The sequence below is a fragment of the Pseudophryne corroboree genome, chromosome 3, assembly GCF_028390025.1.
Source record: "Pseudophryne corroboree isolate aPseCor3 chromosome 3, aPseCor3.hap2, whole genome shotgun sequence".
In the NCBI taxonomy this organism is placed as follows: domain Eukaryota; kingdom Metazoa; phylum Chordata; class Amphibia; order Anura; family Myobatrachidae; genus Pseudophryne; species Pseudophryne corroboree.
The window spans coordinates 500,656,803-500,681,717 of NC_086446.1; the positions used below are offsets into that span (position 1 = coordinate 500,656,803).

Here is a 24,915-nt window from a genome sequence, read left to right on the forward strand (position 1 = left end):
CTGTCCCCCCCACCGCGGGACACTGCGGCCCGCGGGTGGGACAGCAGGACAGTCCCCAAAAAACTGGACTGTCCCGCGAAAATCTGGACAGTTGGGAGGTATGTCATATACATGTGTCTGCTGCAGGAGCACACCATTCTGCTTGTGCAGGGGGAGGGGGGGGGGGGGTTGTCTAGTCACTTTTGTCTACATAGTACAATTGCACTTTTTCTTACTCCAATTATGAAACTCTTGCACTGACAACTAATAAAACTCATATCTACGGGGAATCATTTAAAAGCAGGTGGTTCTAGGCACGATACATGAATATGATTCAAAACAGTGATAGGGGAATAAGCAGGGGCACATGTGTACATTATGGGACAGGGGCTATATTTCAGAGGTACTGACAACCTGGGAAATTGGGAGTGTCTGATCTCTCAGGAGACCTGTGCAGGGTTTATACTGATGCTGTCTCAGCTGTCTGTGCTGCACTAGCTGCAGGGAAAAACACAACCTCTCTCTTTAGAGAAATATATGATCCAGCTGCCAGATTCTTTATATTCATTCTTGCTGGCCATGTATTTCCTAAAAAGACCAGCATAGTCTAAAGACTTTATACTGTATTAATGCCATACTCATTATTTATTACTAAAGTGCATTCAGTTTACCAGTTGAATATAAGTTACATATATACAGTACAGTATCATTATTATAGTTTACTATAGAGTCCAATCAATTGATTGTGTGTCAGTAAAATGGTGCCAAAATGTACTCAATTCGATTTGTTATACCATTTTGCATTATTTTTTAAATTGCTTTTTTTTTTTTCAGATGACTGTGTGCAGAAGGCTGCAAACTTTTATTGATATACTAACAAATATAGAGACGTGATGTATTTCTGGAAATACTGTATATGTAATACCTGTGAGTTCTGTTATCATCACTTATAATCAATGCATCATTAACCACTTGCCTGGCATGATCACATCAGATGTAATCACACCAACAAGTACCATATCTGATTTGGTTGCACAGGATGCTCCCAGTCAGATACAGTGTTTGCAGCTGCAGGGAAGAGAAACTTCCCTCCGCTGCTGCTGTCAGAGGGACCGGAAGCTTCTCTGTCTCCCCGCACCCTCCCCCAGTGTTTGCTGTGCTGATGATCACTGCTGATCAGTCAGCACGGCAGGATCCCCCAACCGGCGGCTGCAGATAATAGCACTTGCTGTTGAGGTATAAATTAACCCCCCACCCCCACCCCCACCCACCCACCCCCAGTACAGCTGTGAAAATGAAAGTCGAGATGGGTGCGATGTTTCGATGTTGTGGGGACTACAAATATAAAGAAAAATCTTTTTAATAAAATCATTTTGGATAAGTTTAAATATATGTTCTTCACCTAATTCACTCATGAAAACCCCCCAACAATTTCAGAGGTTTTTTTGGGGGGAAGGAAATGGTCAGTTAAGTGGTTAAAAGAATAGGTCTAATGTAAGGAACAATTAATTCCCTACTATAATTATTTTCTATATAAATATATTTGGATTACTTTTACCTGCATAAAATTCCTTGGTGACGAATAATATCCATATCGTTTACAGTAGGAAGATGCATTATTCAGAAAATATAAATAATTACAATGCTAGAAGTACAGCAGTTGGTGTGATGTGTTGTGGGAACTGAAGTGCAAATGATGTTATCAGTAAGAGGACATGGAGATGTTTGCACATAAGGACATAATAAAGGTCAGCTATGACATTATACAGCCTGCTCACCTTCTGCCTGTTACCAGATGACAGGCTCCGATACAGCTTCCTACCCTGTTTGCCTGCATTCCAGATAGTGAAAGATGGCCAGTGCTGAAGGACACGCTCCTCTAGGAATTTGACACGATTATTCCAGATCGTTTCCCTAGTAAAGCCAGAAAGGAATATAAGCTCCATGACATATAGCAGACTAGAAAAAGCAGGGTATGTGAGTGGTAACATTAGGCGGTTGATGGCATGGACAAGTATAACACATGAGATGTTTGCTGTTGATGGCATGCCCACATGCAGCGAGAGGACAAGGGCAGCAGTAGAAGGTTGCCAAACATTGTGGGCTTTCTTTAGGACGTACACAGGATCCACGTGTTCTGCGCTAATGCATCTAGATAGCCCACCAAGAGAAATCAACGTGCAAGTATCATTAGGGCCGGTGGCCTATGCAAAGCTACACAATGCTGCCCTGCCTCCCCTAAACAGCTCACACACTAACATTTTCAAATTATATATATATATATATATATATATAATATATATTGATAAAGCCTATAATATATCCTATATTAAACACGCTAAAAGGTTAATGAACACAGTACGCAATTGGCGTATGGAATACCGTAAGAGTACGCACGTAGCGTAACAAACGCTTAGCCGTGGACGAGACGCACGAGCGACACGTTCGCTCACGGCTTAAAGCGTAAAGGCTAGCACGCTATAGGCTGCCGACTAACGTAATGATACGCTACCAGCGTAGCGGACGCTCGAGACCACGAGGAGATCACAAGCGGCACTGATGCTCACAGAGTTAAACCTTTGTAACAATATCATAAACAATGTACTTATACTGTAAACCTTTGTGCAGTGATAAGGTGTAAATGCAACACAGTGTAACCTTGTTAGTTAAAAAGCAGTATGTGCGATTCTTACGCTCTGAGAACCCTTTAGCAATATAATAAACACTCAAATACCGGTCTAAGGGTCTAACACCTTTTAAGGGAGAGAATGAACGTTCAATCGCAAAAGAATACACAATACAAGTTATACACTACCAAACTAACATAAAATACCTAACCGAGTTACTACACGTTAAAATACAACAAAGACACAATTACATTTAAGGGGGAAAGGAGAGAGAGAATGGCTTACAACAAAATAGGAGATAAATATGGTTGCAGAGAACTTACGCACAGGGGAAACAATCGCATGCGCCTTCCTGGATATCCAGCTCCCGATTATCAGTGATGAGAACCGTTGAAAAGAGTAGAGAGCTGGCCCAGGTCGGCTTGTCTTTATATACACTTACACACAATACAGTACAATGGTCCCTACATTCTTATTGCTCATTGGACACAGGAATTCGTCTCTGCATTATAACAAAAGGTCATAGGTTGGTTCATACAGGTGGGCTGTGACTATTTCAAACTGCTCAGGTGGGAGGGAAACTGGGTTTTCCGCCGCATGGGTAATAAAGTGCAAATATAGTAAATGTCCATAAACTTCTTATGTCCATAACTTTACGCACGAGCGAGTAATCTGCTTCAAACCAACACCGGAATATTGCTAATTATATTCTCTTCCGATGGATACTAAACACCACTGTGTAACCCCTGTCTGACCCTTCGTATCAAACAAAGAGGAATCTCTCTGTCCCCGAACATGCTATATTAATTAAACTTTCAGATTCTATCAAAAGGACTATAATCTACAAAATACATTATATGACTAAAATATGTTACGACTGAGTCGCCCGCTAGACGCACACAAACTCTACCGTAAATGCGCATACCGCGCGCCTGCGAGTGCACGCGACCGCGAGTATACGCACGCACGGGAGAGCTCATGCTCGTGCAGTGGGCACACGCATGAGGTGCATATATGGCAATGTGCAGCGTGATATTTTTCTGACTTTGTCAGTCCACCCTTTGGCAGTCACCAATAACTGCCACTTCCTAAAACAGTTCAAAAAGAGAAAAATATATGTCATGTATAATACATTTCTATGATTGGGTAGGGGAGAAGAGAAGAAGGTGGGAAAACGGTATGACCTAGTGAGATAGTAGAAGCATGTATGTATGAGTCCATGTTTGAGGGGTCATGTATCATCGTGCCGTACGTGTTATAGATCAAGCTTCGAGGTATTGCGAAGTATACATTTGAATTCCTTCTTATCCCGTGGTACGGGTCTGTGGATGGGCTGTCAAACTTTACCGAGCTCTTTTCGGCTTTTGGTTGCAACAAAATGGGGGAGCACATTTTAGTTGATGATACATGAATGGGGGGATATGTGAGTGCTGATATCTATGCCTATATTTCCTATCGACTATGTGTGTTATTACCTGAAGGTTGTAGAGATGAAGATAAAGAGCAATTATGGTAAATGCAGTCATAAACTATGTGAGTTTAATATACATTTGCCGATTGAGGTCTTGTCTTGTGTCTTGTCTTGTCTTGATGTACATGTTGACTGTAGTCTCCTGATGCTTTTGCTATAAACGGTGTGCAAAAAAGCTTTTTCAATGTCCATAGACTTACAAAAAGTGTTGGGCTAGCGTAAAATTAAAGGTACTAGGGATATGGGGGTCTATGGCATAGTCCATCAGTTGTCTGTGTAAAAGGTTGTCAAATTCTTCTTCCAAGCGGATGTCTTTTTACCTTGGAGGAAAACAAAGGGAGAAACGGGTGAAAGAAACGGACCGTGGAATCACATTTTCTTTTTTTTTTTGAGAAAAAGTTTTATTGAGTTTTGTACTTTTAACAAGATATTCGTAAGAAATACATTACAGGTATCACACATCGGTACATATCGCAATTAGCTGTTCAATAACAGTGACAGTATATCTATCTATGTACAACAATGAGAGAGTGAGAATTCAATCCGGCATGCATGCCAGTGTATAAAGAGTTGCCGATAGATAGTGTAATACATGTGGTGTGTACTGTAACTAAGGGCGAGGGAATAACTCTTAATGAAGCATTATAGCCTATAAAAGAGTAACAAAGAGTAAGCGTAAGATTAGAAGTAGAAGAGAAAAGAGGAAAAGGGGGGGGGAAGAAAAAAGAGGGGAGGGAGGATTGGAAAGGGAGGTAAGGGAGGAATGGTCGGGCGGTCCCAGTCGCCTGGGCAGTATATCAGATTATCCTCAGTTGGATAGGGTATTGTAATGGTTCCCTTTATCTTATATGGTAGTTAGTGGAGGTTCAGCACCAAAGTGTGATGTCCAGGGTGACCACGTATTGGTAAAATTATCTGGGGTGTCCCGGAGAACCGCTGTAATACGTTCCAGTCTATAGGTTTGCCATATAGCGTTAATGGTAGCAGGGGTCGTGGGGGGTGACAGAGATTTCCAGTTGGCCGCGATTTGGCATTTGGCCGTATTTAAAATATGCTTAATTAGCTTTTGTTGGTGGCGGGGGGTGTGAGGTATCGGGCGAGAGAGCAGGGAATAGAGAGGAGACCTCGGGATCGTCACTCCGAGGACCTTAAAAATAAGTCTATGGACCCTAGTCCAATATCCCTTAATTTGCGGGCAGTTCCACCAAATATGCAGCAGGGTTCCACGCCGGCCACATTGACGCCAACAGTTATCTGAGCAGGAGGGGTAGATTGAATGGAGACGCGATGGTACTAGGTACCATCGGTAATATAATTTGTAGGAATTTTCTTTAATTCGGACCGCAATTGAGCTCGTGGAAATTTCTTGCCTGATCTCTGACCATTCATCTGTCGTCAGGGTTTCACCTACCTCTCGTTCCCATGCTACTTCGTGGGGTTCCTTCAGGGGCGAGTTGTGAGCTAATAAGATTTGATATATAGTTGAAAGTAAGCCTTTAGTTGATCGACAGGTACAGCAGAGGGATTCAAAGCTCGTTTTACCTCCCACGGGTGGTGTTCCGGAGGTAGAGGCAAAAAAGTGGCGTATCTGCAAGAATTGATAAAAGGTTGAGCGTGGGAGCGAGAAACGGGATTGTAAGTCATCAAACGTGGGGAATGTATGTAGCGGGGCGATGTCTAGAAGGAAAAGTGAGTTATGGTTGGTCCATGAATCAAAAGCTAAGTGGTTCTCCCCTGGCGGGAATGCCGGGTTGTTCCACAGAGGGATGAGTAGAGGGTGAAAGGAGCGTAGTCGGTAAAGACGTGAGCAAAGGTCCCATATGGCGAGGGTGAATTTCACTGTGGGCATCAGCGAGGAAGCTGGGGGACGGCTATTCGGCCGGCACCAGAGCAAACTGTAGGGGGAATATCTGTGGAGTGTGGTAGCCTCTAGTTGCGTCCAGATTCTGTGTCCTGGATTATCGTGCCAGAGGACACATGTGGTTAGGTGAGCAGCTCTATAGTATTTGAGGAGGTCAGGAACTCCTAGACCCCCTTCTAGACGATGCTTTTGGAGGATTCGCATCTTTACTCTGGGCTTTCGCCCTGCCCAGATGAATCTGGTGAGGTCTGCTTGAAGATTTTTAAGGATTGAGGTGGGGACGTGGATGGGGAGAGTTTGCCACAGATATAACAGACGGGGCAGTAGTGTCATCTTAACTGCTGTCATCCGTCCAAACCAAGATAAGATGTATTTATTCCACTTTGTCATATCTTGTTTGATAGATGTTAAGAGTCTGGGAAAGTTGGCAGCATAGAGACCAGAGTAGGACTTAGTAAGATAGATGCCCAGGTATTTGAGCTTTTCAGTTCGCCAAGCACATGGGAAGGCGGCCTGTAGGAGTCGAAGATCTGGGTCCGCGACATGTAGGGCCAATATTTCGGTTTTGTCTGAGTTAATGTTGTAATTTGAGAACTTGCTGTACGTAGCTATCTCCTCCATCAGATGTGGGAGGGAGGCAGGTGGGTCAGTCAGGGTGAGGATGACGTCATCGGCATATAGAGCAATTTTGTGGTTGTGAGCTCCTGACGTGATACCTGTTATGTTATGGTTTAGTCTAATTCTAGCTGCCAACGGTTCCATAATGAGAGCGAAGAGTAGGGGGGAAAGAGGACAGCCCTGTCGGGTGCCGTTGCGTATGGGAAGAGGATCAGAGGAAAGGCCATTAATTAAGATAGAGGCTGAGGGGTTCTGATATAGTGAAGTAACTCCTTTATAGAAGGCGCCATGTAGGCCCAAATTTAGGAGTGTCTGTTGTAGGAATGGCCAAGCCACCCTATCGAAGGCCTTTTCTGCGTCGAGGGCCACGGCCAGCATCGGAAGAGACTTGTCATGTGCCAATTGGATGAGGTCAATGAGACGCCTAGTATTATCTGCGGCTTGTCTGGAGGGAATGAAACCGACCTGGTCGGGGTGGATGAGGGCGGGTAAGAATGGAGCAAGTCTATTAGCCAAGATTTTGGCGAAAAGCTTTAGGTCCACATTCAAGAGCGAGATGGGTCGATAGTTCCTCATCTCCATCGGGTCCCTGTCAGGTTTCGGGATGAGGATAAGGTTGGCCCTAGTGGTGGCTGGGTCGAATGAGTCCCCATCTAGGATTGCGTTAAACAGAGATTGGAGCATGGGGAGCAAAGAGGTAGTAAATTTTTTATAATATAGAGCGGTGAAGCCATCCGGGCCAGGGGCCGCTGTGCGGCGTAACTGCTGAATGGCTAATGAGATTTCCTCAGTGGAGATGGGGGCATTGAGTGTCGATATATCCGAGTCGGAAAGTTTAGGGAGTTTGCAAGTGGAAAGATAGTCTCGGAGTTTGGAGACATGATTAGGATCAGCATCAAGAGTGGAGGGGAGATTGTACAAGGATGTATAATAATCCCGGAATTGGGCGGCCATTCGCGATGGATCGAATGTGGCAGACCCGTCCGCACAGCGCAGGGAAACAATGCGATTTTGAGTGCGTTTCGCTCTTAGTTTTCGGGCTAGGAGAGTGTCAGCCTTATCAGATTTCTCATAGAACCTTTGGCGTGCCCATAAAAGTGCCTTAACTGCCTTTTTGGTGAGGATTTGGGATAGCTGACCTTTGACTGCTAGGAGTTTGGAATAAGTTTTCTTTCTGGGGCGGCGCTGGTGCAGAAGGGTCAGGGCGGCAAGTTCTGTTTCTAAGACTCGGATCCGTTGGGCTTCGGTTTTCTTCTGGGCGGCCGTGAGGCTTATAAGGTAGCCCCGGATGGTCGCCTTATGCGCTTCCCATATTAGGGAGGGAGAGACGTCAGGGGTCGCGTTTTCCGCGTAATAGTTGGCTAAGGCGGTGGCAATATCAGCTACGGTGCTTTTTTTAAGCAGAAGAGATTCGTTCAACCGCCAGAATCTGGTGGGGAGGGGTGAAGAGGATGAAATCTCGAGCAAAACAGCAGAGTGGTCCGACCAGGAGGTAGGGAGCGTCTGGGCACTGAGGAGTTTACGAGTAGTGTCTCGGTCGACGAATATATAGTCTATGCGGGTATAGAGATCGTGGGGCGGGGAGTAGTGAGTGAAACCCTGCGCTGAAGGGTACAAAGTCCTCCAGCTGTCATACAGGTTATATAGTGTTAAATGTGTCTGCAGACGCTTGCCGAGTTTGGCGGGAGTAGAGGTGGTAGGGGCAGGGCGAGATCTGTCATGGAGTGGATCCAGCGTGACATTGCAGTCTCCTCCAATTATAGTCATGCCCGTAGGGAGGCGGGATAGGCTGTCAAAAAAGGCTGTAAACAGAGAACCCTGCTGCGCATTAGGGGCATACATGGAGGCCAGAATCAGGGGGGCTTGGTTATAGGAACATGAAAGGATAACGTAACGGCCCTGGGGGTCCGAGATAGTATCATGAACAGTTATATGGAGGCCTCGGCGTAACATAATAGCGGTTCCCCTTCGTTTGTTAGGCATGCTTGAATAATAGACATGTGGGTATTGTTTGCAGGACATAGAAGGGTGTGGGGGTTTAAAGTGGGTCTCCTGAATTAGTACCACATCAGACTTTTGTCTGTTAAAGAATTGGATGGCCATGGCTCTTTTAGTGGGAGAGTTAAGGCCATTAGCATTAACCGATATAATTTTCAGGGTCATGGTGGGAAGAACTGTGGGTGGCGCAAATAGAGGGGCGGGATGGGAACCGTCCGACCATGGAGATGGAGGGGGGGAAAGAAGAGAGAGAGGAGGAAAGAAAAGGGGAAGGGGACTGTATTAGAATACAGCGGGGAAGAACCTTTTCCTGTAGAAGGGCCAGGTTTAACACTAAAAGGAAAAACGTAATCCTGGCGTATCCTTCGGGGGGGGACGTGGCATTGTGACAGAACGATAATTAGGGTGAGGAGGAGCATATAGGGGGGAGAGGTTGTAATAGGAACGACCAAGTGACAGGGGGGAATAAAGGGAGCGAGGGGAATTGCATTGTTGAAATAAAAGAGTAATGTGAGCGGTATAGACATGATGAGGGAGAAGGATAAAGCATGCATTGGTGGCGGATACTAAATCAACATCAGTCTTATCGGGAAATTCTAAACCGTAACATGTGAGCGCCACGCTAATCACGGGCCAACATGAACTAACATAAAACATACCAACAAAAAGAAAACAAAAAAAACATTTAGATAAGAAAACAGTTTGACGCTCACGCGTGGCCAAGTGGGTCGCGTCGCCCGAGGCGCCGCAGCCAGCCGGCCACGCGGAGGGCCTGAGCAAACATATGTGATTACGTAGCATGTCAAGGCAGTGAAGTATGAAGATTAAAGCATTCAGTATCTATACATATCGGGTTTAACAAGGATTGTATCATGTGGTGCCTGAGAGCAGTCAAATAGAATACTACTTCGGGGCCGGGGGCCCTTGGGCTTGAGATTAAGGGTGACATCCGGTCTTGGGTCAAGATCGACATCCGTCTAATCATGAGACTGTGAATAATAATAATAACGGATGTGTGCCCTGTTAATCACAGACCAATATAAACCGACATGAAGACATGCTTTATACGTAAAAATAAAGAGGTAGCAGAATTGAAAAACTATTTGACTCTCACGCGTAACCAAGCGGATAGCCCCGCTCATGGCGCCGCAGCCACTCGGCCACGCGGAGAGCCCGGAAAACTTATACGTAAACATGTCAAACCGAGGTATGGAAGCCTTCATACTATAGAAATAAGAATAAAAATAAATAGATAAGACAAAAACTTATATCTGGAGAGCTATGTGGTTCTCACGTGTAGCCAAGTGGAGAGCATCGTCCACAGTGCCGTAGCCAGCCGGCCACGCGGAGAGTTCGAAAAACGTATGTGAATACGTGGCGAACCGCGGTCTGTAAGCCTTCAGAAATTATTAAATATACATATAACACGATTCTGTGGAGGTAGGGAAGAAGAACAAGCGCCATATGGTGTAGTAATTTAAGACACAAATAGGACCGAAAGATGGATAAAATTTGGTAAGTACCGGATAACGTCTTGGAATTAGGCCTGTCAAACTCAGTCTTTCACGTCGGCTGTCCCCACCTATATAGTGCACCCATCACCACGAATCTCCTGCCGGGTCTACGGCGTCTCCCGCTGTCAGGCGTCGGATATGGACGTCACCACAGTGCCCGTCTCCAGATGCAGCCACCAGGAAAGAGACACAAGTAACAGCCACATCCATTTTTTTTTTTTTTTTTTTTGGAAAAAAAAAAAAATCGCATGACTGAACTGACCTAGGTCATACATCGAAGAACTGAGCTGCCACCAAAGAGGTTTGGAAGGTGTTTTTTGAGTATAGAATCCTTGCAGGAAGGCTGAAGATACGGACCCAGATACGACTAATTGAGTCACAGCTTATAGACAATTCGGCAAATCCCTCCTTAGGAAAGGGATCTTCTGAACGTTGGATAAGCGCACCGACCTATAAACAAATTTCTACATACATATAACACGGATAGTAATGTGAAGAGTCTGAAATCTTTCAAGTGGAAGTCCATTCCGGAGCTGGGGCTCGTGGATTTGAGATTGAGGGTGACAACTGGTCTTGAGTTGATTCAGGGAGGTCTTCAAAAATGCCGAAAGTTTGAAGTAGATCAGCCCCTTGTGATGGTGTCTTGACTGTGAAAGTCTTCCCATTTTGCGTTACCTGTAGTGAGAAGGGGAAGCCCCATTTATATTTTATGGAATGGGCTCGGAGGACCTTGGTGATATGTGCTAGGTCCCTGCGCTTTTTAAGGGTAGAGGGGGCAAGATCCTGAAACAGTTGTAACTGGGATCCCGCATAAGACACCGTCGGTAGACCTCTAGCCGCCAGCATGACTCGCTCTTTGGTGGCGTAGTAATGAAAACGTATAATGACGTCTCGTGGCGGCTGTGACGGCGGTGGTCTAGGGCGGAGGGCCCTGTGGGCTCGGTCTAGCTGGAGCAGGGCTTCAAGGACATCCGGCGTCAGCTGTAGAAACAGGCTCTCCAGATATTCAGGAAGAGAGCTAGGGGATATATTTTCAGGGATGTTGCGGACTCGGATGTTATTCCGACGATTGCGGTTGTCCATATCCTCCAGTTGTTCCTTGTACGCTTCCATATCCGCCCGAATATCCAGAAGTTCTTGCTCCACTACCGTTTGAAATTGGCAGACGTCGTCCACTTTACGCTCTAGCGTGTCTGTGCGGGAGCCCAGGTCGGCTATTTCGGATCTGAACTCAGTTAAAACCGACCTCATTTCTGACTGGATCGTTTTTGTAACGATAGCCACCACATCCTGAGTGGTCAGTGGACTGCTAGAGGTGGCGATGTCAGCAGGGTCAAAGGATTGTTCAGTTGATGGGGAGCTCCGGGTGGAGGAGCCGGATTTCTCCCAAGCCCGCAGGACACTAGCTTTAGGTATCTGAGAGTTCTTGCGGTTTTTTTGCGACATTGTAAATAGAGCGCTTTATAGCAACGTAGTAGATTAATGCAATATGAATAGTAGAGCCCCCTGTCACTTCGTGGTCGTTATGCTTAAGGAGCCATGAGCTCTATGAGGCTCATCAAGCGGGGGGAGAGACTTGGTTTGGTAATGGAGTGCAGGTCACTCTTGCAGGGCGCTCTTGCGGTGGGTAGGTGGGGTGAGAGCTTTCCCAGCGTCTGCACTGTAGGGTCGCAGCTTTCCCCGTAATTAGCGAGGAGAGGGTGGGAAGTCGGCGGGTCCGTGCCTCCAGAACGCGGGCACTCCCCAGGGATCCAGATTAGGATGCCGTGTCGTGGGGGGACCAGGGGTCTCGTGTCGTTGGCTTCAGACAGGCTGTTGCTTGTGGGGGTGAGACGGAGAGGTCGTGGGTCCCGCAATATGCGGCTTATTGGCTCACCCGTCAGGTCCGATGGCGTCTGGGTGCCGCTTTGTCTGTCGACAGGCAGTGATGATGGGCGGAGACCTCAGCGGGGTCCGGTAAGATGGTCGCCTATCTGTCGCTGTCGGGTCACCGCTCCGTGCAGCCGGTGCGAGTTCCGCTGTTTATATGGCTGATTAATTAGCCCTACAGCCTGTGGCTGCTTATAATTCCTGGCAGTGTGGCCTGTAGTGATGTGGCCTCCCTGGGAGCTCTTGTGACCGCTGTGGGGCGGGAGGTGGCTAGCGGCTAGCGGCTGGCGGCTGGCGGGAGATGCAGCGGCTAGAGCTCAGGGTGATTGAGCCCAGCGGTAATGGGAGCCGGCTGTCTCCGCGGCAGGGGGACCAGCGATCGAGGGGAGGGGTGCTGCAGCTTACCCGGCCGGGATCCCGTCCTCTGCCCGAGGTGCCGGAATCACATTTTCATCACAACATTGTCTCTATCGTTGGGTCATAAACCAAATCAGTCGTTGTTATTACAGTATCTTCACTTCTTAAACTCATCACTCGGGCGCTACGTTTACACTTTGTTAAAACCCGAACGCATCTAAATATCAGACCTACCAATATGATGACACCCAGAATACACAAAAGAAATTTCCCTACATCCATGATAATTCCTTGAGCCCATTCTCCTAAACCAGAGAACCAATTTCGCGGGTTCAACCATGACACCCAACCGGTCAGCTCATTACCCACAGCAGCGAGGGTGAGGTTGTGTCTCCTGCGGAACTCCCACTTTAATTGGAGAATGTCGTCCATCTTTTTGTCTATGACCTCGACCGGGTCCTCGGTGCTATTCGTAACATATGTGCAGCATTTTACGCCGTACTGCGTTGCCAGTGTGACACAGTATCCACCCGTCACTGCCGTGAGATAATTAAGAACCATCCTATGCTGAACCAGTTCTGTTTTATAAGCTTGGAGCTCCCTTCCGGTATACCTGAATGTGTCATCATACATTTCAGTGATATTGTCTAATAAATTTGCAAGCGCAGATATATATTTATAATTTATCACTCCTCTGGCGGTACGAGTGATATCTAACGCGATTAGGAATTGAATCCCGGTGGATTCATGGATCAGGTCAGAGGCCGGATGCTCTGTTCTTTCTATCAGGTGCCGTTTAACGATGTGTTCGTAATGAGTGTGAGTATAAGGAGCTTGGGCACTGCGGTGAATATCCTTCATTTTAGTGTGGGATACGGTCATTACCTCAGGCAGTACTTTTCCAATATAACATAACCCTTCTGAGTTTGGGGCAAGCCACTTATACGCCTTCCTCCCGCCTATGAAATATGCATCATCGGGGAGAACATATGGGACGGAGTAGGACATAACCATATTACACATTTTCCATATGAAATCTCCTAACCCTAATTCTCCCATCTGTTTAGTACACGTATCAGTTTGTACGATATGTGCACAGTATCCTGGTGATACTTCTCCAACTCTCATGATCCTACTTCCTAGGGTATACCTATATCGGAAATATTTTCCACTACCGGCTATGTGGCGTATAAGTTCTGTATCTGTAGGCATTCTATCGGCTCTGTATGAAAAGGTCATGGTTTGGTTATTCCATGACACTTCCCAATTTCCCGGCTTTCGGGGATTGGTAATGTTAAAACATACTAAGGATCTATCCACATGATATTGGTGGAGCTTCAAACTAGGAGGACTGGAGATATTAAACCTCCTGTCCACCGGCCTCCCACCACTTAGCTCAAGTACCTCCTCTATAGTTAAAGGGAATGGTACTAATCCTGATTTGCTATGGCCTTGAGGTACTTGAGAGCATACCCAACAATCTGTCTGATTTAACACTTTACCCACTAAGGAGTGATAGTCACTCAATGGATGCCGGTCCATGTGGATATTAAAACTGGACTGACATTTCTTGATGCACCCATCCTCAACTACACTGTCACAGAGTCTACAGATACAGTTCTCTTCAGCTAACAATCCTTCACAATTCCTCCTATTGTCAATGCTATCGGATCGTTTTCTGATACTCGCCTTTGCTTGATGATTATGTTGTTCTTGGGAATCTACGCCTCCAACTTTGTCATCAGAACCCATTCCAGAACCTCTCTCGACCTCCATGGTATTCTCGCCGGAACAGACTGCTCTGGTCAACATCATGGTCAACAGGAAAATCCGGATCACAGTCTCTTGGGGCAAGTCCATCTTATAGGAGGAAATGGAGAAGAATGAGAAGGGGGAAAGAAATAATTGAGGGAGATGGGATGGGAAGTGGAGAAAAACAATAAAAGGGAACAGGGAATCGACAACTGCCTCCGATCTTATTATTCTCAATGCTCAGGTGCCGTCTCAGTCTTCCTGAAACAGACACTCCAGTGATACAACTTCCTCTTCCGTCTGTTCTTTATCACGAGACCTCTCTGGATCAGCAACCTTCTTACAATGGGACGAATGAACCCAAGTCTCTCTCTCGGCAACCTTCAGTGCTGTCGTGCTAATCAATAAGACTTGGTATGGTCCTTCCCATCTGTCAATAAGGCAACCTGAGCGTAGAAAATTCCGTATCATTACATAATCCCCAGGTTCAATGTCATGACAATTACTATCTGGCAGATCAGGAATCACCAACTTCAAATTGTCATTCTGATTCCATAACTGTTTACTCATGTTAATCAAGTATTTTACAGTCACTTCATTGTTACACTTCAAATCATCCTGAGGGTTAATCATAACATGCGGTTGTCGACCAAACAAAATTTCAAAAGGGGACAGATTAAGAGGGGACCTGGGAGTGGTTCTGATGCTGTATAATACAATGGGCAAAGCTTCTGGCCATGTCAATCCTGTTTCCGCCATAACTTTGCTCAATTTATTTTTAATAGTGCTGTTCACTCTTTCTACTTTCGCACTAGCCTGGGGGCGGTACGGAGTGTGCAGCTTACTATCAATTCCCATCAACTTACACATTCCTTGAAAGACATCACCTGTAAAATGGGTACCCCTATCACTTTCAATTATTCTAGGGATACCGTATCTACACACAAATTCCTGCACAATTTTCTTAGCGGTAAACATAGCGGTGTTTGTGGCCGCAGGAAATGCTTCGACCCAATTTGAAAACACATCTATACAAACTAGTACATACTTCAAGTTTCGACAAGGGGGTAATTGTATGAAATCAATTTGTATCACCTGAAAAGGGCCGCCTGTAGGTGGGATATGAGATGGTTCTGTTGGTATTGCCTTTCCGATATTCTTCCTCAAGCAGGTGAGGCATGTCATTGCCCTTTTTCCCGCATGGGAAGAAAATCCTGGGGCGCACCAATATGCTCTTACCAACTTACACATCCCTTCCTTGCCTAGGTGAGTCAGCCCATGTGCTGCTTCCGCTAAACTTGGAAGGTATGCTCTGGGTGCCACTGGTTTACCCTACCCATCTATCCATAGTCCTGAGGACTCCTGGCCATATCCTTTTGCCCTCCAAACTGCCTTTTCCTGTGTGGAACACAAATTTTGCATTTCACACAATTTCTGTGTGTTGACGGTATTTAATACCATCAGTTGTGTGGTTTCTGTTTGTCTGGGGGTACCAGCTGCTAACTTAGCAGCTTCGTCTGCTCGGCTGTTACCAAGTGATACCGGGTCTTGACTATATGTATGTGCTTTACACTTGATAACAGCCACTCTATCGGGTTCCTGTATCGCTGTTAGAAGCCTTTTGATGTGGGCTGCATGCGCTACCGGTGTACCAGCTGCCGTCATGAAATTTCTGAGGCGCCATAGTGCTCCGAAATCATGGACTACCCCGAAGGCGTATCTAGAATCGGTATAGATATTGGCTGATTTGCCCTTAGCAAATTCACATGCTCTGGTTAGGGCAACCAGTTCAGCAACCTGGGCTGAGTGAGGTGGGCCTAGCGGTTCTGCTTCTATGGTGCCTTGGTCATCTACGACTGCGTATCCAGTACACAAGTCTCCCGAGTCCGTCTGTCTGTGACAACTACCGTCAGTGTAGAAAGTAAGATCTACATCTTCCAGTGGGTTGTCACTGATGTCAGGCCTTGCCGTGAAATTTTGGGTCAAATATTCCATACAATCATGCGTGTCATCCCCTGTCTTAAATCCTCCTTCACTATTACTCTCATCCTCCACCTTTGGTGCCTGTCCAGGCACACCTGGGAGATAAGTTGCCGGATTTAATGCACTGCATCTCTTTATGGTGATGTTTACGGGGGCCATTAATGCCAATTCCCATCTTGTAAACCATGCTGATGAGACGTGTCTAGTTTGAGCAGAATTCAGCAAGGCTGACACTGCATGTGGTGTATGGATTGTGAGGTTGTGTCCTAGCACTACATCTTCACTTTTCGTTACTAGCAATGCTATCGCAGCGACACTTCGCAAGCATGTGGGGAGGGATCGCGCTACCGTATCTAGCTGAGCGCTGTAGTATGCTACCGGCCTGCTGGCTTCACCGTGCTTTTGGGTTAGGACGCCTGCCGCGCAACCAGCACTTTCTGTTCCATACAGCTCAAAGGGTTTCCCATAGTCTGGCATACCTAATGCTGGTTAGGCACTGTTTACGTCTCTCAAATGCCATCTCGGATTCGTCTGTATGCGAAATCCGATCAGGTTTGTTTGATGAGACCATCTCCTGCAAAGGTAATGCTAGAATGGAAAAACCTGGGATCCAGTTACGGCAATACACACACATTCCTAGAAACGTTCTGATCTGTTGCTGGGTTTGTGGCAGAGTCATGTCTCGAATTGCTTGAATTCTATCAGCGGTCTGGTGTCTCAGTCCTTGTGTCAGACAGTGTCCTAAATATTTTACTTTAGTCTGGCATAATTGCAATTTGTGTTTGGAAACCTTGTGTCCTGTGTCTGAAAGATGAAACAGGAGCTGTTTCGTATCTTTCAGGGACGCTTCCAGTGAATCTGAACATAGTAGTAAATCATCCACATACTGTATCAATATTGATCCATTCTCTGGTTGGAAAGACTGTAAACAATCATGCAAAGCCTGTGAAAATATACTTGGGCTGTCTATGAAACCTTGTGGTAATCGAGTCCATGTGTATTGGACTCCTCTGTATGTGAATGCAAACAAATATTGGCTGTCAGGGTGCAGAGGTACCGAGAAGAAGGCGGAGCAGAGGTCAATAACAGTGAAAAATTTTGTAGTGGGATGGATCTGCATAAGGATGACAGCTGGATTTGGCACTACGGGGAACTGACTCTCAACTATTTTGTTAATCCCCCTTAGATCCTGCACTAGCCTGTAACCCCTCCCCCCACACTTTTTCACAGGGAAGATGGGACTATTGGCAGTGCTGGATGTTCTTACCAGAATGCCCTGTTGTAGCAAGCGCTCTATTACGGGGTATACTCCTAACTCCACCTCTGGCTTCAGAGGGTATTGTGGGATTTTTGGAGCTATCCTACCATCTTTTACTTGCACAACGACTGGAGCTACGTTTGCCATTAATCCAGTGTCTTGTCCATCTTTAGTCCAAAGTGACTCTGGTATTTGGGATGTCATTTCTTCTACCTGGGATGAACTCCTATTTATCATAACGGTATGTGACATTAATTTTGATGGGGAGTCTAGCATGTCTCGTACTTCCTGAGCGTGATTCTCAGGTATGTCTAAGAATACACCTTCAGGAGTACAATAAATGACGCACCCCATTTTACACAATAAATCTCTTCCCAGGAGATTAGTCGGTGCCGATGCAGCCAGCAAAAAGGAATGCTTGGTATGCAAAGGCCCTATTGTAATCTCTGCTGGTTTGCTAACAGGGTAGTGCTGTACTACTCCCGTTACTCCCATGGCTGGAATTATACCAGTGGTTCTCATGCCCACTGTCGAATTTATCACTGATTTGGCCGCCCCCGTATCTACAAGGAAATTTAATGATTTACCAGCTACATCAATTGTGATCTCGGGTTCACTTCCAAGACTTGCAATCAATTTCACTGGCTGCAGATTACAGGTGTGGCCACACCCCTATTGGGTATGGTGACCTCCCTGAATCACGCTGGCAGCAATTACTTGTGGTGGGGGTAGATGGGAACTATCAGAGATTTGCCAGTCTCTTCTTGGGGGATACCTTTTTATTTCCCCTGCATGTGGCTCATAGCTCCGCCCTTTCGGTCCTTGATCCCAATACCTCGTATCAGGTCGTTGTCTATAGGGTTGATATGAATTTTGTATTGGTCTTACTTTACAATCACGTGCTATGTGTCCCTCTCTGTGGCAACAATAACATTTTATACCTGTTGACTTACCCACAGGGGTCACAGTTCTGGGCTGAGGTGGCCGGGTAGTGAGGGCCTGTATGCTCACAGCCATTAACTTATCACTCTGTGACTCCCTGTGTCTGATGATATTCCGATCATGCCCAGCAGCAGCCTCTCCCAATGCATCCACCGACATACCTCTCCAATCAGGCCTAGTGGTTTGTATTCTATTCCTTAAAACCTCTTTTAGACCGTCCATTAATACTGAAACAGCTACTTCCCTGTGGTGTACATTAGTTTTAATGTCATCTATACCAGTGTACCTAGCCATATCCTGCAGAGCCCGGTGAAAATACTCTGGTGTGGATTCACCTTCTTTTTGTTTTATTGTAAAGATTTTATTCCACTTTACTACTGCAGGAAAATATACCCCTAACTGTAAGTTGATTCTCTTTACATTATCCTGATTATACTCGTCTGTTAGTGGTACTTCCTCATCTAACTTGCAATCAGCGATAAATTTTAACGGATCAACACTGCCCTCAAAACTGTCCTCCAATCTTTGTTATTTGGCTCTGCAGAATTTCCTAGCTCCCTAATATACTTTTGACATGCAACTAAGTCTTTCCTAGGATCAGGGAATTCAGACATCATTGATCTTAATTCTGCTCGGGAAAAGGGACAGTGCATGGCGATGTTCCTGACAGGAGTTGCTCCTGAAGTGTCAGTTTTCCCATTTGGCACTGCTATTACCCTAACAGGATTAAGTCCAACAACATCATTCTGAGTAGATTCTACAACATGTGGTGAAATGGTTTCAGCATAGTGTATGGTGCCGTACTTACCAGTTGATACGACCTCACCTGTCCCTCCGCTAGGGGCCTTTGATACTAATCTTACGGGTTGAGTCGTGCCTACTGCTGTTTCTGATATGGTGGCTGCTAGGGAGAGTGCTGATATTGTTGTGGGCTCATCCTCTTGGTCACAATCCTGGGGAAAGTTCAAAACAGGGTACAACTTGCACGGATTAGTGTTAGCATTAATTACTTTGGTTACATTATCCTTAACTTCTACACATTTAACATAACCCTGAGTGCCATTCTCGGCAACCAATTTCTCTCCAGGTATGTACGGTGGTGGGGGTGCAGTGGCTATCAGTTTCCTGATAGGGTTAGATCCAGTGGCTTGCGCCAACCCCCTTTGTATTTCACCTTCCTGTTGCCACAATGTTAAATAATCATAATGTCTAATACGCCTTTTTGAAGATTTAATCAGGCAAACTCTTCTCCTTAAATTCTGTAACACTTCTGGGTTAGAACTACCTACCCGGGGAAATTTTTCCCCGTCATGCACAGTCATCCTTTCCCATTCATTGCACAACATTTCTGTGTGATGACCATATTTCTCACACATGATATACCTTGCCGACCCGATTGGTCGGTTTACCAAATCAACCTGAACCTGGATTGATCGCCCCTTACCTGAACAACTGGCCCCCATCTCTGCAGGTGCTGCTTTCACTACCTCTAACTTCAAATCAGGGTCTTCGGCAACCCTTACAAAAACCAAGATGCTCGGGGTAAGGCTGCGGTGGGGGTTTTGCTCCGAAGTCCGCCCACTTAACTCCCGTCCACGCTGGCCAATACGGCGACCAAAGTTCCCAGAGGTTCCATACCCAACCTAGGGCACCTAAGTACGTCTACTTGCTCCGGCGTGTGGGAGTGTCTTACCCTCCCCAGCAAGTATCAGTCGCTGGAATGTCCCTGAGTGATCAGGCTACTTCCCTTAAAATAAAAAAAATTACACAAATCACGTTAACAATGTGCAAGTAGCGTTCTTATGAATTCAAGACACGCTAATGTACACAATCACATGCGGTACAATCGTATCTGCACACAAGCAACTAATCTTATGTGCGGAACGATCAGTGGAATCGAAAATTTCTGCTGCAAATTCCTTCAGCCCTGAGCTTTGTTGGCCTATATGGGTCTCGCACCAACCCTCTTCGGTTGTGCTCTCTACTTCTAGTCTGCTGTACCTGAACCTCCTGGTCCTTGACCTCCTGGTCTGTTATGTACAGCAGACTCTACTGCTCATTAATATGTCGAGACTAACAAGGGACGCCTCCCAAGCCACCCCACGATATCACTCTCGCTGGTGTACCTCTTTCTACTGGCCTATGGTTCCCACTTCCGTAATAAAAGAGAAATCTTATATATACACACTCTTACATTCGAACACTTATTTCTGTACAGAATTCCTTTCATTCAGTAATAGTCTAACCCAGAAGAATTGCAACAGAGAAAGTCTTTTTCTTTTAACTTTTGGATTTGAGATAGATTTGTGTTATTTTCGCGTTACTTCCTTATCCCCTATTAAAACAATACTATCGTGCGGTTTGTATGATGTGGGCGTATCCGTACGCTCCGTTGCGTGATATACGCTCCGTGCCTCGACCCTTGCTGCGTACGCCCTGCCCTTGTAAGGACACGTGTATGCAGGCCAAGTACGTCCACAGTAACACACTACACGTTTATCAATGTGAATGATCTTTAACAGTAATCATTCACTGAACACCACACAAGTAGAGTTTGTGTGCGTGCCTTTTACAATTATTCCCTTAAATATTACTTTTTATCTTTTAACTATTAATAACAACAAATGTCTCAGCACGTTTATCACTAGTGTGTGGCAATCAGGAGAATAAGGTACGGACAAATAATGCTAAACACAGAATACAGGTGTGTGTGCTTATGCGTACGTTCGCAAAACAGAAACTAAACAGGTTTTAAAAGACAATAACGTACTGTTTCTACCTTCCGGTTCCGGATTCCTTCAGCACTCCTTACTAAGCGAAGCAGACGCTTATCTGGTCAGCACTACGAGGAATATTACCTCCCGCCTTTTGCTGACCGATAATGTCTGCTGAAATTACCTAGTGCAGATATGTGAAGAGCGGGCGAGTCCCCAATTGATAAAGCCTATAATATATCCTATATTAAACACGCTAAAAGGTTAATGAACACAGTACGCAATTGGCGTATGGAATACCGTAAGAGTACGCACGTAGCGTAACAAACGCTTAGCCGTGGACGAGACGCATGAGCGGCACGTTCGCTCACGGCTTAAAGCGTAAAGGCTAGCACGCTATAGGCTGCCGACTAACGTAATGATACGCTACCAGCGTAGCGGACGCTCGAGACCACGAGGAGATCACAAGCGGCGCTGATGCTCACAGAGTTAAACCTTTGTAACAATATCATAAACAATGTACTTATACTGTAAACCTTTGTGCAGTGATAAGGTGTAAATGCAACACAGTGTAACCTTGTTAGTTAAAAAGCAGTATGAGCGATTCTTACGCTCTGAGAACCCTTTAGCAATATAATAAACACTCAAATACCGGTCTAAGGGTCTAACACCTTTTAAGGGAGAGAATGAACGTTCAATCGCAAAAGAATACACAATACAAGTTATACACTACCAAACTAACATAAAATACCTAACTGAGGCCCTCATTCCGAGTTGTTCGCTCGCAAGGCGATTTTAGCAGTATTGCACACGCTAAGCCGCCACCTACTGGGAGTGAATCTTAGCTTCTTAAAATTGCGAACGAAAGATTCGCAATATTGCGATTACACATCTCGTAGCAGTTTCAGAGTAGCTTCAGACTTACTCGGCATCTGCGATCAGTTCAGTGCTTATCGTTCCTGGTTTGACGTCACAAACACACCCAGCGTTCGCCCAGACACTCCTCCGTTTCTCCGGCCACTCCCGCGTTTTTTCCGGAAACGGTAGCGTTTTTTCCCACACGCCCATAAAACGGCCTGTTTCCGCCCAGTAACACCCATTTCCTGTCAATCACACTACGATCGCCTGAGCGAAGAAAAAGCCGTGAGTAAAAATCCAAACTTCATAGCAAATTTACTTGGCGCAGTCGCAGTGCGGACATTGCGCATGCGCACTAAGCGGAAAAACGCTGCGATGCGAAGAAATTTTCAGAGCGAGCGACTCGTAATGACCTCCCGAGTTACTACACGTTAAAATACAACAAAGACACAATTACATTTAAGGGGGAAAGGAGAGAGAGAATGGCTTACAACAAAATAGGAGATAAATATGGTTGCAGAGAACTTACGCACAGGGGAAACAATCGCATGCGCCTTCCTGGATATCCAGCTCCCGATTATCAGTGATGAGAACCGTTGAAAAGAGTAGAGAGCTGGCCCAGGTCGGCTTGTCTTTATATACACTTACACACAATACAGTACAATGGTCCCTACATTCTTATTGTTCATTGGACACAGGAATTCGTCTCTGCATTATAACAAAAGGTCATAGGTTGGTTCATACAGGTGGGCTGTGACTATTTCAAACTGCTCGGGTGGGAGGGAAACTGGGTTTCCCGCCGCATGGGTAATAAAGTGCAAATATAGTAAATGTCCATAAACTTCTTATGTCCATAACTATACGCACGAGCGAGTAATCTGCTTCAAACCAACACCGGAATATTGCTAATTATATTCTCTTCCGATGGATACTAAACACCACTGTGTAACCCCTGTCTGACCCTTCGTATCAAACAAAGAGGAATCTCTCTGTCCCCGAACATGCTATATTAATTAAACTTTCAGATTCTATCAAAAGGACCATAATCTACAAAATACATTATATGACTAAAATATGTTACGATTGAGTCGCCCGCTAGACGCACACAAACTCTACCGTAAATGCGCATACCGCGCGCCTGCGAGTGCACGCAACCGCGAGTATACGCACGCACGGGAGAGCTCATGCTCGTGCAGCGGGCACACGCATGAGGTGCATATATGGCAATGTGCAGCGTGATATTTTTCTGACTTTGACAATATACACACACACACACACACATACATACACACAGTGTGTGTATACTGAGATCAGGCACTAGATGTAATGGCAGCTGTATGGGATGCACTGTATCTCTGTAATGCTCCCAGTTCCCCCATTGCAGGCTCCCCCTGTGTGTGGCCTGTGTGCAGCCCGGGTCAGGACCTTACTATGAGAATGAAGACTGACTCTCAGCTCGGGCGGCATCCCTGCTCATCTCTGAAATGAAGGGGAGGAGCCAGGACCGATGCTAGGGTGTCCGGCGCCCCCCTGCAAACAATAAATTTGCGCCCTCCCTCCCATATCTAATAATTGGACAGTGCTCGCCAAGGGGCGTGGTTTCACATGGGAGGGGCGTGGCCACATAATAGTGTCCCCAATTCAAATTATGCCACACAGTATCACAATCGTATTCACATTATACCACACGTAGTGCCCCTGATTCATATTGCACCAAATAGTTGTGTACCTAATTCACATTACGACACACAGTAGTGCTCCTTATACACAATACCCACAGTAGTGTCCCTTATACAAATAACACCCGCAGTAGTATTGCCACACAAAATGCCTACAATGATAGTGTGCCTAATACATAATGCTCACATTAGTCGTGCCAAACAGAATGCCCACAGCAATGCCACACAGAACGCCCACAGTAGTCGTGCCACACAGAACACCCACAGTAGTCGTGCCACACAGAACACCCACAGTAGTCGTGCCACACAGAACGCCCAAATAGTCGTGCTACACAGAGAGCCCACAGCAGTCGTGCCACACAGAATGCCTACAGTAGTCGTGCCACACAGAACACACACGAGTCATGCCACACAGAGCGCCCACAGTAGTCGTGCCACACAGAATGCCTACAGTAGTCGTGCCACACAGAACACACACGAGTCATGCCACACAGAGCGCCCACAGTAGTCGTGCCACACAGAGCACCCACAGTAGACGTGCCACACATAATGCCCACAGCAGTAGTGATGCACAGAGCGCCCACAGTACTAGTGCCACACAGAACGTCCACAGTAGTCGTGCCACACATAATGTCCACAGTACTAGTGCCACACAGAACGTCCACAGTAGTCATGCCACACATAATGTCCACAGTACTAGTGCCACACAGAACGTCCACAGTAGTCGTGCCACACATAATGTCCACAGTACTAGTGCCACACAGAACGTCCACAGTAGTCGTGCCACACATAATGTCCACAGTACTAGTGCCACACAGAACGTCCACAGTAGTCGTGCCACACATAATGTCCACAGTACTAGTGCCACACAGAACGTCCACAGTAGTCGCGCCACACATAATGTCCACAGTACTAGTGCCACACAGGATGCCCACAGAAGTATTGCAACAATTAATGCCCCTTACACTTAAGTAAACCAGAGGGGAGGAGATAGATGTGGTGTGCGGTACTTACTGCGCACAGATCCGTGGAGAGTGTTGCCGGCGCCGCTGCCTAAAGTACAGTAAGGAGGAGGGAGGGAGCCGGAGGGACCAAGCCAGAGCCGCGCTTCACGCTGCTGAGCGGGAGAGCACTGCTCTGTGCAGGAGAGTGCTGCCGGCGCCGCTGCCTAAAGTGCAGTGGGGAGGAGGGGGTGGAAACTGGAGGGAGGGAGCCGGAGGGACCGAGCCGGAGCCGCGCTTCATGCTGCCTGCGTCTGTCATACAGTGTGACAGACGCAGTGGCAGCCGGGAGCCAGCAGCAACAGCAGAGCGCCTCTTCCGACCAGCGCCTCCCTGCTTTGCAGGAGCTGCTGAGCGGGTAGCGCCAGCTCTGGGAGGAGCAAAGGCAGTGATGGAGGAGGCCAGGGGGTGAGTACCACAGTGTTGATTCACTT

The 24,915-nt window shown here is 46.3% G+C and overlaps 1 protein-coding gene across 6 annotated transcripts in view; it reads right to left on the reverse strand.

The window, feature by feature from the left end:
• B3GNTL1 (UDP-GlcNAc:betaGal beta-1,3-N-acetylglucosaminyltransferase like 1) overlaps nucleotides 1–24,915 on the reverse strand; it is a 995,378-nt gene that overhangs the window by 99,094 nt on the left and 871,369 nt on the right. For all 6 annotated transcript variants that reach the window (XM_063961006.1, XM_063961011.1, XM_063961009.1 and 3 more), the window contains one exon: nucleotides 1,758–1,893. In XM_063961006.1, the coding sequence (XP_063817076.1) occupies nucleotides 1,758–1,893 (136 nt within the window). The remainder of the gene's footprint in view (nucleotides 1–1,757; nucleotides 1,894–24,915) is intronic.